Source organism: Schistocerca nitens, chromosome 2 (assembly GCF_023898315.1).
Source record: "Schistocerca nitens isolate TAMUIC-IGC-003100 chromosome 2, iqSchNite1.1, whole genome shotgun sequence".
Lineage (NCBI taxonomy): Eukaryota > Metazoa > Arthropoda > Insecta > Orthoptera > Acrididae > Schistocerca > Schistocerca nitens.
Window position 1 is genome coordinate 513,431,307 of NC_064615.1, and position 13,147 is coordinate 513,444,453.

General features: G+C 43.4%; 1 protein-coding gene across 1 annotated transcript in view; it reads right to left on the minus strand.

Moving 5' to 3' along the window:
* The window catches only part of LOC126235127 (neuropeptide CCHamide-1 receptor-like), a 162,683-nt gene that overhangs the window by 93,036 nt on the left and 56,500 nt on the right, over positions 1–13,147 (minus strand). Inside the window, exon 2 of the mRNA XM_049943861.1 lies at positions 6,611–6,886. Within this exon, the coding sequence (XP_049799818.1) occupies positions 6,611–6,832 (222 nt within the window). The 5' untranslated portion in view covers positions 6,833–6,886. The remainder of the gene's footprint in view (positions 1–6,610; positions 6,887–13,147) is intronic.

Genomic DNA, 13,147 nt, shown 5'->3' on the forward strand with positions numbered 1-13,147 from the left:
ATACTTATTTTGTTGGCATAGTTACTTTATATGATGTGTTTTCACATTGAAAGAAAGTATGCAGCGCTTTTCGTGGATGATCGGAAACTTTTGACCGGTAGTATAGGTTCCTGGTGATTTCACTTCCTGTTGGTATCCACGACAAATTCACTCTGGTTACGTGGATTTTAGCAACGTTATACATACAAAGACAGTACTTAGGTGTACTTGGTTGCACTAAACAGAACCTAAATACTGTGTGTATTTGTATGTGTGTGTGTGTGTGTGTGTGTGTGTGTGTTTGCTTGTGTGTTTGTGAGTTGGCCTCTCTTCTGAAAAGATTTGACTGGGTGCCAAAGACGTGCATTGGTACGCGTCTATGAGTACCTCTTTTAGACTTAGGCCTTCAAGGAGAAAGAGGAAGCTGAAGGAGAGAGGAACAGGCTTGTGGATACTTTACTTGTTCTTTCAGAACGGGCTTTTACCGTTAATGTAGTTGAACCTGTCGATGCTGGGAAGAATAAATTAGTGGTTGATGGTGACGAAATACAAGCTCCTGAGAATTTATGTAAGGTGCAGTTTTATGACATTTAAGAGTAATGTGGAAGTACCACTTCCGTTATACATTGGAATTGTGGTGTCTGAGGTAGCAGAAATGGACATGGGCTTTACCAAAGCGATTAAGTATGGGGATAACAACGTGGGTGTTCCAAAGCGCAGTAGTTTCTGTTCCATTGGGCGGTAATGTGACGGTGACTCTTGCATCGTAAACCATAGACGCTATTGTTCCTTTAATACACGAGGGAATGCAAAAGAAGTTGATGTCAGTTATGTTGCAGATGTTGTGGCCAACACGATACACGGGTGTACAGAATGAGCAGCCAAAGAATCTGGTACTCCTGCCTAATATCGTGGAGTGTCCCCGCGAGCGCGCATAAGTGCCGAAGCGCGATGTTGCACGGACTCGACTAATGTCTGAGTAGTGCCGGAGGGAACTGATACCATGAATGTGCCGCAACACGACGTGGGATGGACTCAACTAACACCTGAATTAGTGCTGGAGGCAACTGACACCACGAATCCTGCAGGGAAGCCCATAAATCAGTAATAGTACGAGGGGGTGACATCTCTTCTGAACAGCACGTTGCAAGGTATTCCAGATATGCTCAATAATATTCATGTCTGGGGAGTCTGGTGGCCAGCGGAAGTGTTTAAGCTCAGCAGAATGTTCCTGGAGCCCCTCTCTAGCAATTTCGGACGTGTGGGGTGTCGCATTGCCCAGTTGGAATTTCGAAAAGTCTGTCGGAATGCACAATGGACATGAATGGGAGCAAGTGATCAGTCAGGATGCTCACGTACGTGTCACCCGTTATAGTCGTATCTAGACGGATCAGGGGTCCCATATCACTCAAACTGCACACGCCCCACACTATTACATAGCCTCCACCAGCTTGAACGGTCCACTGATGACAAGCAGGGACCAGGGATTGGTGAGGTTTTCTCTATACCCGTACACGTCCATCCGCTCGATACAATTTTAAACGAGACTCGTCCATCCAGGCAACTTCTTTCCAGTCATCAACAGTCAATGTCTGTGATGACATAAAGGCGTAAAGCTTCGTGTCGTGCAGTCGTCAAGGATACGCGAGTGGGCCTTCAGCGCCGAAAGCCCATGTCGACAATGTTTCGTTGAATGGTTTGCAAGGTGACACTTGTTGATGGCTCAGCATGGGAACCTGCACCATTTGTAGACGGGCTGCACTTCCGTCACGTTGAACGATTCTCATCAGTCATCGTTGGTCCAGTTCTTGCATGGTCTCTTTCCGGCCGCAGCGATGTCGGAGATTTAATGTTTTACCGTATCCCTGATATTCACGGTACACTCTTGAAATGGTCGTTCCTGAAAATCCTCGCTTCATCGCTACCTCCGATATGCTGTGTCCCATCACTCGTGAGCCGACTATAACGCCACGTTCAACAGCCATTGTAGCAGTAGTAAACGATCTAACTGTGACAGACACTTGTAGTCTTACACAGGCGTTGCCCACCGCAGTGCCGTCTAGTTACATATCTCTGTATTTGAATGGGCATGCCTAGATCAGTTTCTTTGGCGCTTCGGAGTATTTCCTTACAGTAAACAGAGAAAAAGGAAGGCCGGCCGGAGTGGCCGAGCGATTCTAGGCGCTACAGTCTGGAAACGCGTGACCGCTTCGGTCGCAGGTTCGAATCCTGCCTCGGGCATGGATGTGTGTGATGTCCTTAGGTTAGGTTTAAGTAGTTCTAAGTTCTAGGGGACTGAAGACCTCAGAAGTTAAGTCCCATAGTGCTCTGAGACATTTGAACCATTTTTTGAAAAAGGTAGTCAAGTCGACAGGGCTGAGTCTGTTGAAGAATGTACGTCAGAGGCTCAGAGTGTGGTACGAGGATCACAGCCTTGCAGGGCAAGCAGGTAACGTGGGCAGCGAGTTGTTCACGGCACAGTGAAAGTCCAATGTACAAGCAGCATCCTCTCACCAGGGCCAAAGTCACCGTCTATACGTCAGCATGGCCAGGACAACTGAAGGAGGCGTGATTTACCTCACCGAGCCAAGACAAACCGTGTACAGAGATTGAATAAAAGCTTTCTTTATTGTCAGCATTATTTCCACTGGGTCCTCCGTCCTGTGGCCATCATCACTCAGTCCACCGAATGCGACTACACTCTTCACTTGGTATTCTTTCACACTGCATGTTATTCCCATCCTCCCTCACTGATTCAGTATCTCACTTTATTCAACCCTAATTCTTCCGTACATTCACTTAAACTGTCTAACCTTTAGCATTACTAAACTATGATCTGTATCTAATCTGCTCGTAGGTACACCAACCTCTTCATTTCAGGGTGGTACTTGCAACCTACGTTCTCAACTATTTGCTGCGTGTATTCCAATCTCTTGTCTTCCTCTAAAGTTTTTGGTGCTACAGTTCCCTCTAGTGCCACGAAAGTCATTCCCAGATGTCTTAACAGATGTCCTATCATCCTGTCACCTCTCCTCGTCAGTGTTTTCCACATATTCTTTTCCTCTGAGATTCTACACAGAACCTCCTCATTCCTTACCTTACCAAAACGTTTAATTTTCAACTTACGTCTGTAGCATCACATCTCCAATGCTTTGATTCTCTTCTCTTCCGGTTTTCCCACAGTCCATGTTTCACTACCACACATTGCAGTGCTCCTTATGTATATTCTCAGAAATTTCATCCTCAAATTAAGACCTTTGTCCGATACTGGTAGACTTCTCTTGGCTGGGAATGCTCTTTGTTCCAGTGTTAGTCTGCTTTTGATATCTTCCTTGCTCCGTCCGTAACTGGTTATTTTGCTGCCTAGGTAGTAGAATTCCTTAACTTCATCTATTTTCTGACTGTCAATCCTGATATTTTCTTGCTATTCTCGTTTCTTCTACTTCTTATTACTTTCTTCTTCTTCGATTTAGTCTCAGGCCATATTCTGTGCTCATTAGACGGTTCATTCCATTCTTCTTTACCTTCAGTCAGGATACCAATGTCATCAGAGATTCGTAATATTGATATCCTTTCAGTCTGAATTTTAATTCCACTCTTAACTTTTATTTTATTTTGGTCATTGATTCTTCGATGTACAGATTGAACAGTAGGGTTGAAAGACTACATCTCTGTTGTTACATCCTTTCCAATCCTGGCACTTCGTTCTTGGCCGTCCACTCTTATCATGCCCTCTTTGCTCTTGTACGTATTGTATATAACCCGTCTATACCTATAGCTTACCCCTGTTCTTCTCAGTATTTCGAACATCTTACACCATTTTACATTGTCGAACGCTTTTTTCATGTAGATAAATCCTATGAACGTGTATCGATTTTTCTTTAGTCTTACCTCCTTTATGAACCGCAAAGCCAGAATTCTCTCTCTGGTGTCTTTACCTTTCCTCAAACCAAACTGATCGTCATCTAAAACATTCTCAATTTTCTTTTCATTCTTGTGTACGTAAGTAACTTTGATGCATGAGCTGCCAAGCATATAATACAGCACAAAAATAACGCTAGAGTGTGCACACAACCATAACACTCACGTACACTTAATAGATATGCGAGACACCTCTCGTATATCCACAAGGAATACGTACAATGGAAGGACACCCTTTCCGGTATGCAACTGAACCCGCCCCGTGATATTTCCCAAAAACCAACGCCATACCACATTTCAATTTCATATAAATCATTCACTACTCAGAAGTTGTTCAAAACTTACTGTTTTCACTGGTACCCATTGTGACTCACTCCAAAAGAAATATATAAAGATTATTTCATAGATATAATTTATTTTCGATACCTTTCATATTTTTACAGTATGCTGAAATATTTTCGAGGGACAAAATGTCGTTTTGGCATACAATATCTGTTCCTTTCAACTACCTTCCGCTATCGTGGAACTAAGATCCCTATAAATGCGTGCCAGAAGTGAGGTCCAGCACCTTCAAGCCCTGTTTAGTAGTCTTCTCAAGCGACTCATCATCTTCAAATCTCGTTGCGCGAAGGGATTCGTTCTTCACCAAATAGGTGATTATCACACGGTGCCAGATCAGAGTTGTAGGGTTAGTGTTTCGATATTGCCCACTCACGTTTTGTGATCTCAATGATGGTTTTCACACTGTCATTTGGTCTTTTTGTACCTTAATTGTTTTGTTATTCTGCACATACTCGTTTCTCCTAGTCCCACTCGAATTGATAGTTCGTTCGACGTTGCGCATCTCTCAGCAAAAAAACATACTCTGAATAGGCTGAACATTGTCTGTCAGGAGTCTGTGCAGTGGTCGATTTACCACTGAAGGGGAGGACCACACTTTCACTAGATTGTCAGCAACGCCACTCTCATACACTTCTCAGTCTCTCGTGAGCGTTTGTCGCTGTCTCTTTTTCACACGACAGGAACTTTACAGAAGCAAAGTAAATCATCATGTGCAGCAGCCATCTTCAGATTGTTATGGCCGTGCATATTGCGGATACAAGTTGAATTAAATTTGAATACAACAGGGGAGATCATTTCTATGACCTCGGTCACTAACAAACATGTAGAACAAAAGCTGGAGATCTGAAATAAAATGTTGTAAAAATCTGTTGGTGTAACGCTCCAAAGCTTGCGGCAGCATGCTGAGTAATTTTCGTACTTAGTGTGGTATAAGTACTATCATTAGGTTTACCATTTATGAATGGAGTAAAGTACTCACTATTTATTCACCAAATGATAATAATACGTCAGGATAGCTTCGATTACGTAGATGTTGTTCAAAACTTACTGTTTTCACTGGTACCCATTGTGACCCACTCCAAAAGAAATATATAAAGATTATTTCATAGATATAATTTATTTTTGATACCTTTCATATTTTTACAGTATGCTGAAATATTTTCGAGGGACACGTGTTGTCAGTGACGTTGGCCTCTTAAGCCATCCAAAATTACAAATTTACAGCGGTGCAAGAACTAAAATACGTAGATACAGCAGCTCATGAGGCGTTTTGCCTTGAAATGTTAACTGAGCTAGCTATATATTAGGAGTTCATTGGAAACATAATAATCAGCGATTGTTCAACTATGTTAATATGTGGAAAAATGCACAGAGTTGTCGGTTTTGAGGCACTGAAAATTCGAATCAATCTTTTTGTGAAGATAAGAGGCAGTTAAAAATAAAACGTATGTCATGTCACGTATGCAAGAGTACAGCTTATAAAGTTTACTTTCCTCAATTGAATTACCGGGCTAGTGATTCTTGATATTCTGAGAACAATTGTCATTGAATAGGGAAAGGTTGGGAGTGCCGTTTAATTTCCCAAAGAGACCGTGCACCACCGTATTACCTGGAGTATGCAAGACAATATGTCCAAGTGAGTAGATATGTCGACCTGGGTCATTTACTCGATCGCCTACTGAACCAGATCTGTCCCGTGTTCAAACTCCCTGACAGACTGTGTTCTGGACTGCAACAGGAATATGGAAAGTCCGCCTCTCGCGAGGAAATCGTCTACCGACTGAGCTACCCTGGAGATTCGACGGCCAAATGGATAGATAACGGGTCCGAGTGCCATTCCAGTACGCAGTTTTAATAGGCCAGGAAGTTTAATATCGGCGAACACTCCGCTGCAGAGTGAAAATTGGTTGCCGTCACTTGTTGATTTGAAAATTATATTCTATGCCGGTCACCTACTCTCGCTACTGTCAGTTCTCAAAATAAATTTTTACTGCAGTCGACATAATAGAATTGAGAGTTTCAGCAACTTTACAGACATTTCAGATAATTATCATTTACTGTTCCGTCCCAGATGCACATTTTTCATCACAATATGTGTTTGGATCGCTTTGGATCATCTTCAGATCGAAGTAGTGGCGCCAGTAACCTGTTTTGTCTACTCTGACCCATATACCAGAGTACTCAGATATGTGGTTATGAATAGACAAGACGGGATGCTGACGAAGATACTTACGTCTGAAGATGGTCCATTGTGATCGAAACTACTTACGTCTGAAGATGGTCCATTGTGATCGAAACATGTAATCTACTTAAAATATGCAACTGAGACTAAACAATAAATGAATGTCGGGCAGATTGAGATGCACACCGTGTAGATGGTGGAGATGAAGGGCACGCAGATGAGGATGACGAGCAGGTCACCCAGCGCCAGCGACAGGATGTATAGGTTGGGCGAGCTGCGCATGTTGCGGTGCCGTATGAAGATGAGCACCAGCGTGCCGTTGCCCAGCACGCCTGCCGTGAAGATGAGCAGGAAGATCACTGGCACCAGGTACGTCTCGATGCGCACGTCGAATGGCAGGTGCTCCATGTCGTGCTCCCCGGTCCAGTTGGAGCCGCCGGCACACTGGTCACTGGCGTTCGCCTGCAACACCGTCGTTCCAGTGAAACATTTTGTTACAAAAGAATTTTGCTGTGTGGAACATGATATTCTGTTTCGTAAACTGGAGTATTAATGAATTTGGAGAAAACCTCATCACTGTTTCGTTTTGTATTCTGAAGCAAAAAGATGCAGGATGGCGTCCACTGTCAACAATCTGGAAAAACCTACTGTAATTGAAACAGAGTTGGGAATGCCTCCACATTTAGCTGTAGAACCACAGCTGTCCTAAATCAAATGGTTCAAATGGCTCTAAGCACTGTGGGACTTAACATCTGAGGTCATCAGTCCCCTAGACTTAGAACTACTTAAACCTGACTAAGCTAAGGACATCACACACAGCCATGCCCGAGGCAGGATTCGAAGCTGCGACCGCAGCAGCAGCGAGGTTTCGGACTGTAGCGCCTATAACCGCTCGGCCACAGCTGCCGGCGTTTTAAATCCTTGGCTAAATTTTTATAGGTGGTAGAGAATTCTAAACACTTGTACATCATTTTTTATTTTAATAATCAACCGTGTCAGTTGCACCGTTTACCTAGAATTTACCTAGGTTTCAGTCGGGATAACCCAACCTTCTTCAGAATAACAGTAACTACCGTTTGTCCATTGTAGACATCAGCAAGCTAAAACTGATGATGATGATGAGTCCGCCCCTCGTGGTCTCGCGGTAGCGTTCTCGCTTCCCGAGCACGGGGTCCCGGGTTCGATTCCCGGCGGGGTCAGGAATTTTTCCTCCCTCGAGATGACTGGGTGTTATTGTGTCGTCTTCATCATCAACATTCATCCCCATTACGGTCGGAGGAATGCAATGGCAAACCACCTCCACTAGGACCTTGCCTAGTAAGGCGGCGCGGTTCTCCCCTACCTAGAATTTACCTAGGTTTCAGTCGGGATAACCCAACCTTCTTCATAATAACAGTAACTACCGTTTGTCCATTGTAGACATCAGCAAGCTAAAACTGCAAATCCATAAATTATCGTCAGACTATAAGACTTATGTGGAACTGCCTCCGCCCCACTTCGCGACCGCGATGTGGCAGCTTCCAGTGCCGTACTGGAACTACAAATGACAGGGCCGCGAAGTGTGGAAGATATTTAACTTGCATATCATGTATCGACATCACCTCACGGGCGTCATAGCAGCGGAATTCCAAGTTCCCATCTGACACCCATAGCAGTTACACGGGATCTGGCGGACCCAATGGCGCGCGCCCGCTCAGCCACTCATCCAGCGGCCCTGTACCATGAGCACGTTCTGCCGCAATGATACAGGATGGCCAATAGCAGCTTTCATCCAACTTTCGCTTGGAGCCTTGTCGCTACGACACAATCGCTCATGTTCAGCACAGAGAGCCTTATTATAGTTGACGCTGTGATATCTGTACTCAGTTTCTTGCTTCATTATTTGTAATGAGTCTTCATTCACTTGGAGAAATACAAATTTAGTAAATCTTCTGTTTGCTATGTTAACTTGTTCGCTAATCATTTCTGCTTCTGTCCAGGTTTCCTACGATGAGAGTTGCTGTACCACTCCGTAGTCCTCCTGTGCTGACTATTGTGCACAATGTTGTACACAACAGAAATACTGGTCACAAAGGAATATCAATGTTTCTTAGCAACAACTTAGGGTCATGATACATCGCTTTTATTTGTTGTATACAGCCCAGTCACATTAAAGTGACCACCGCCTGTGTTCGTCATCAATATATAATAACCACTCATAGACGACATGTTGTAGCACTAACAGTGCGGGTTATGTAAAGTGTGTCGAGGGGAAGTGTGTCGGGGAAACGTGAATAACAATGCAGTGGTTGTGACGATTTATCAGACGTCCAAAAGAGCATGAATCATTGGCTTTCAGGCCAAGGGTGGAAGCATTTCGGAAGCGGATAACATTGTAAATAGTTTGCACGCCAAGACGGTTAAAATCTATCGTACATGGCAAAATGGCAGTACTCCAAACTAGCACCGAACCTACTGAGGTGCATCATGGGCCACAGATAATAAGGGTCAACTCCGACTGCGGACATCTGTGCAGGCGAACAGACGTGCAACTGTTGAGCAGCGCAACTGTACATCCGTTGAGTGGCGACAGATGACGTTTCAGGTGAATCACGTTTTATGCTCCATCGGATAGTTGGACAATACCCTGCAACAACCTCGGAATGGAGTTATATGGTCTGGGAATGTTTTTGTGGCTTTCTCTGGGTGATTTCTTCATTCTGGAAGGTACGGTGGATCTACACAAGCATGTATATATCGTTGGGGGCCATGTCCACCCCTACATGCAGTTTTCTTTCTTTCGGCACGATGGCACCTACCAGGAGAACAAAGCAACATGTCACGTAGCTCACAGTGTATTCGCGAGTTTCGAAGAGCATCGGGATGAGTTTATCGTAATTTCCTGGCCATCAAACTCCCTGGATTAAAACCCAGTCGAGAATCTATGGTACCACCTCCATCAAGCTGTTCGTGGCATGGATATTCAACCGAGAAACCTAGAGCAGCTGGCACAGCACTCGAATGGACAAAGCTCCACACCTCCCAGAATTCACTGTCTCTCTTCCTGCGTGTCCGCACTGCAAGAGATGGTTGTTCGGGCTTCTAACAGGTGGTCCACACCTTGTATAATTTGCCATAAATGGCGGAGATAACTTATCAATAGTTGCAAAGGAAACGGCATGAATGAGTGACTGATGTGGCCTTGCAGCATATGGCAACATGCTCGTTCAACGTTGCTTGCGGAACAGCAAAAGCAAGTGAAACTATTACGACCACCATATTCCCGGAGAAGAACTGGTACCACGTGCGACAGAAAATTTAAGATTGACTGAGGTGGCTTCTCGTTGTCTCCATTGAGGATGCTGGGTGCTGCCTTAGTACTGATCGGATTTCAAATAAAATTACAAATAAGAAACTGTTACCGATGAAACAGATACAAATTAGCGTTAGTTTGATAGTAGGTAGAGCAAATCTAAATAATATACCACAGCTACGATTGGTTAAATTTAACAAAGTCTACTGTTCATAAATTCATGCAATAATTGGGGGGCTCATGATAAGCTGCCACGTGATTATTATAATTAGCTCTAACCCCCAATACAGTGATTAGCAAACACACTATATAAATAAAATAAAAAAGAAATGGCTTGAAAACACAGAAGGTGTTTACAGCTAAAAGTTAATCGAATTCAGACTCGGAACTAACTCAGATAAATGGAAGTCAAATCAACACTTATTAATCCTAAGTGCCGATCAGTATCGAAAATTAATGAAAGTCTCCCCTGGCAAAATGTGTTACATTCACACTTATTGCCGTTATAAGTGGCGCAAAAAGTTTCTGTTCGAAGGCCATATAATTCCAGTCGGTGTGCTGTGAACATTGGGGCAGTCATTCCACCGACGCACTAAGCTGAAGCCGGCCGAAGTGGCCGTGCGGTTCTATGCGCTACAGTCTGGAACCGAGCGACCGCTACGGTCGCAGGTTCGAATTCTGCCTCGGGCATGGATGTGTGTGATGTCCTTAGGTTAGTTAGGTGTAATTAGTTCTAAGTTCTAGGCGACTGATGACCTCAGAAGTTAAGTCGCATAGTGCTCAGAGCCATTTTGAGCCACTAGGCTGAAGATACCCCTTTGGTAGAACACGATGTCCTGCTGCTTGCAAAAGTTCGTAACTCCCTGCTGCACATTATCGTCCGACATGAATCGTCGACCTTTAAAGGCCTTTTTTAAAGCAGCAGACTCGTGATAATTGCACGAGGAGAGACTAGAACTAGGGGCGCGCGTCCACTTGTTGTTCGCAATAGACTAGGCTGGCCTCTCAGATCTTCCGTCGAAACGAAACCAGTACAGAACTTGGGGCGCCATCCCGCAACGGTGGTTTCAGACACACGTGTTGCTCCACATACATTCCTCATTGTGCGATTGATGTCTGCCGGTGTTGGTCCTTAGGCAGCCAAGAAAATAATAGTACCACGTTGCCACTGTATGGACTCATTTTGTAACAACATTGCCATAGTTCACGTCGGACAGGAACATCACATTAATCCCTTGCCAACATGTCGATGCTGATATATCCATGTCGGAGACGCGCTGCATTGCATGTCGGCTACAGCAACACCCTCAAACGGAAACTTTTTTATTGCCCCGTTATAGTTCAAAGACCACATCAGCTTCATAGGTAAAATACAAGTTTCTGCTGAACAGCCGGCAAAACTGAAAGAGAGTGTAGTCGTGACCACTGCAGTAAATCTTTGTCCCTAATGAAAAGACATGAAACATTTCACAATGTCACGAACGACGGCGATGAAAGTCTCTATTACTAGAAAACATCTAGCTGGGTCACCGCTCCGACAGGCTTTTGTCTAAACTCCAAAATAGTACAGACGAGTAAGACGGACGCCATTCCCTTAACGCATCTGCTCTCGCTCCACGGAAAAACCTTGCACCTTGGTCACTCAAAGACTTCATACTATTACCATTCCCACTCAGAGCTTTTTTGATATATATATTATTAAAAGTCTAGATGTGCCACCAGATGCACACTAAGAATCGAGATATTACACTCGATTCTATGTGCAGTACTTTGATCAAAATTAATATTAAGTAACTGTAATTTTTACCAGCAGAGAGAAAATAGTTAATCATCTGTGTGCGGTGAGATATTACAGTACAAACGAATATTGCACCTTGTTCTTACAGCAGTTCTTCTGCTCTTTCTGCTGTCATAATCAAATTGAACGTAGCTTCAATAACTTTTGAATTATAGGCAAGAATACGCAAATTAATAAACAATTAATTAAAATGACAATGAAAGTATAAATTGTACAAACTGAATGTTGTTAGTGACATGTAATCACGTATGACAAAATATACTACTCTGATAGTAGTTTAGATGTATTGGATTAAATTATATGTTGATTTTAATTAAAAAATCAACTTACAAGAGTCTCACAGGTTAATTAATTGCATTATGAAACAAGTAAACACCTTAGTCAATGCGTGTTGATAGTATTTACAAATTGACAGGGCGATGTGTTTGGGACCATAAAAATAGTAAAAGTTGTTAATGATTTATTAATTTCAGTTAAATAAATTGTCTCAGTGCCGTAACGTTTTACATACATTACCTTCAGAACATATCTGCATATCAATGGAATCGAATTGGCTCCCACTTTAATCTGATGTATTGTGCTTTTCTGTATCCACAGGGTGTTTTAGAATTCGGGTTACATACTTCTAGAGCTTGTAGAGGGGACTTAAAAGATTAAGTTTTGCATAAGAATCCATTTCCAGAAACGACATCAACGAAGCTACAGAGTGTCAAAGTTCTAGGTGCTGTCACCTGTGAATGTTGTGCAGGGTGACTACATGATGATGTTTGGAACTTTCATGGATGATGGCGAAGGATGAATGTTTCAATCTGAGCTACGGGTCCCTGTACTTGAAACGAAGAATTCGAGAGCTAAAGGCGAATACCTTTCTGATACCTCTGACAGTGGAATACATGCACGGAAGCTGTTGTTGCTAAGATTGTAGGATAAGAAACTTTCAGAGGTAGTAGTATGGACCGAAACAAGAAAAAATCTCTAGTAAGCATGGGCTCTAAAATACATACCTTAGGACCTGTTAGCACCTGCTCGATAAAGGAGATGTGTTTCACACTTGCGAAGATGAACAAATGCACAGAGCTCTTCAGGTATGCATTTTAGAGCCGATGTTTATCAGTCATTTAGTCTTGTCTTGGTCCGGACAACCACGTCTTACAGTTACATAGACTACATTCTTAGCAACAACAATGCCGTTACATGTATTTCACTATCAGAGGTATGAGAATGATTTTCGCGTGTAAATGTCTACTCGTTTGTTTCCGAACCAGGGATCCTTACCTCGAATTTATATGTTTATGTCTCCATGGTTCCTGAATGTTTTTAACATCACCGGTCGGTGTGGCCGAGCGATTATAAGCGCTTCAGTCTAGAACCGCGCGACCGCTACGGACGCAGGTTCGAATCCTGCCTCGGGCACGGATTTGTGTGTGATGTCCTTCGGTTAGCTAGGTTTAAGTAGTTCTAAATTCTAGGGGACTGATGACCTCATAAGTTAAGTCCCATAGTGCTCAGAGCCATTTGAACCATTTTTTTTGTTTGTAACCTCTTCACGGAATCACGCTGTTTGTAAATAAATTTACAGGCGCCGACCCTTGTAACTTCGACGCTCTTAAGCGTCGTTGGATGACGTTTCCGG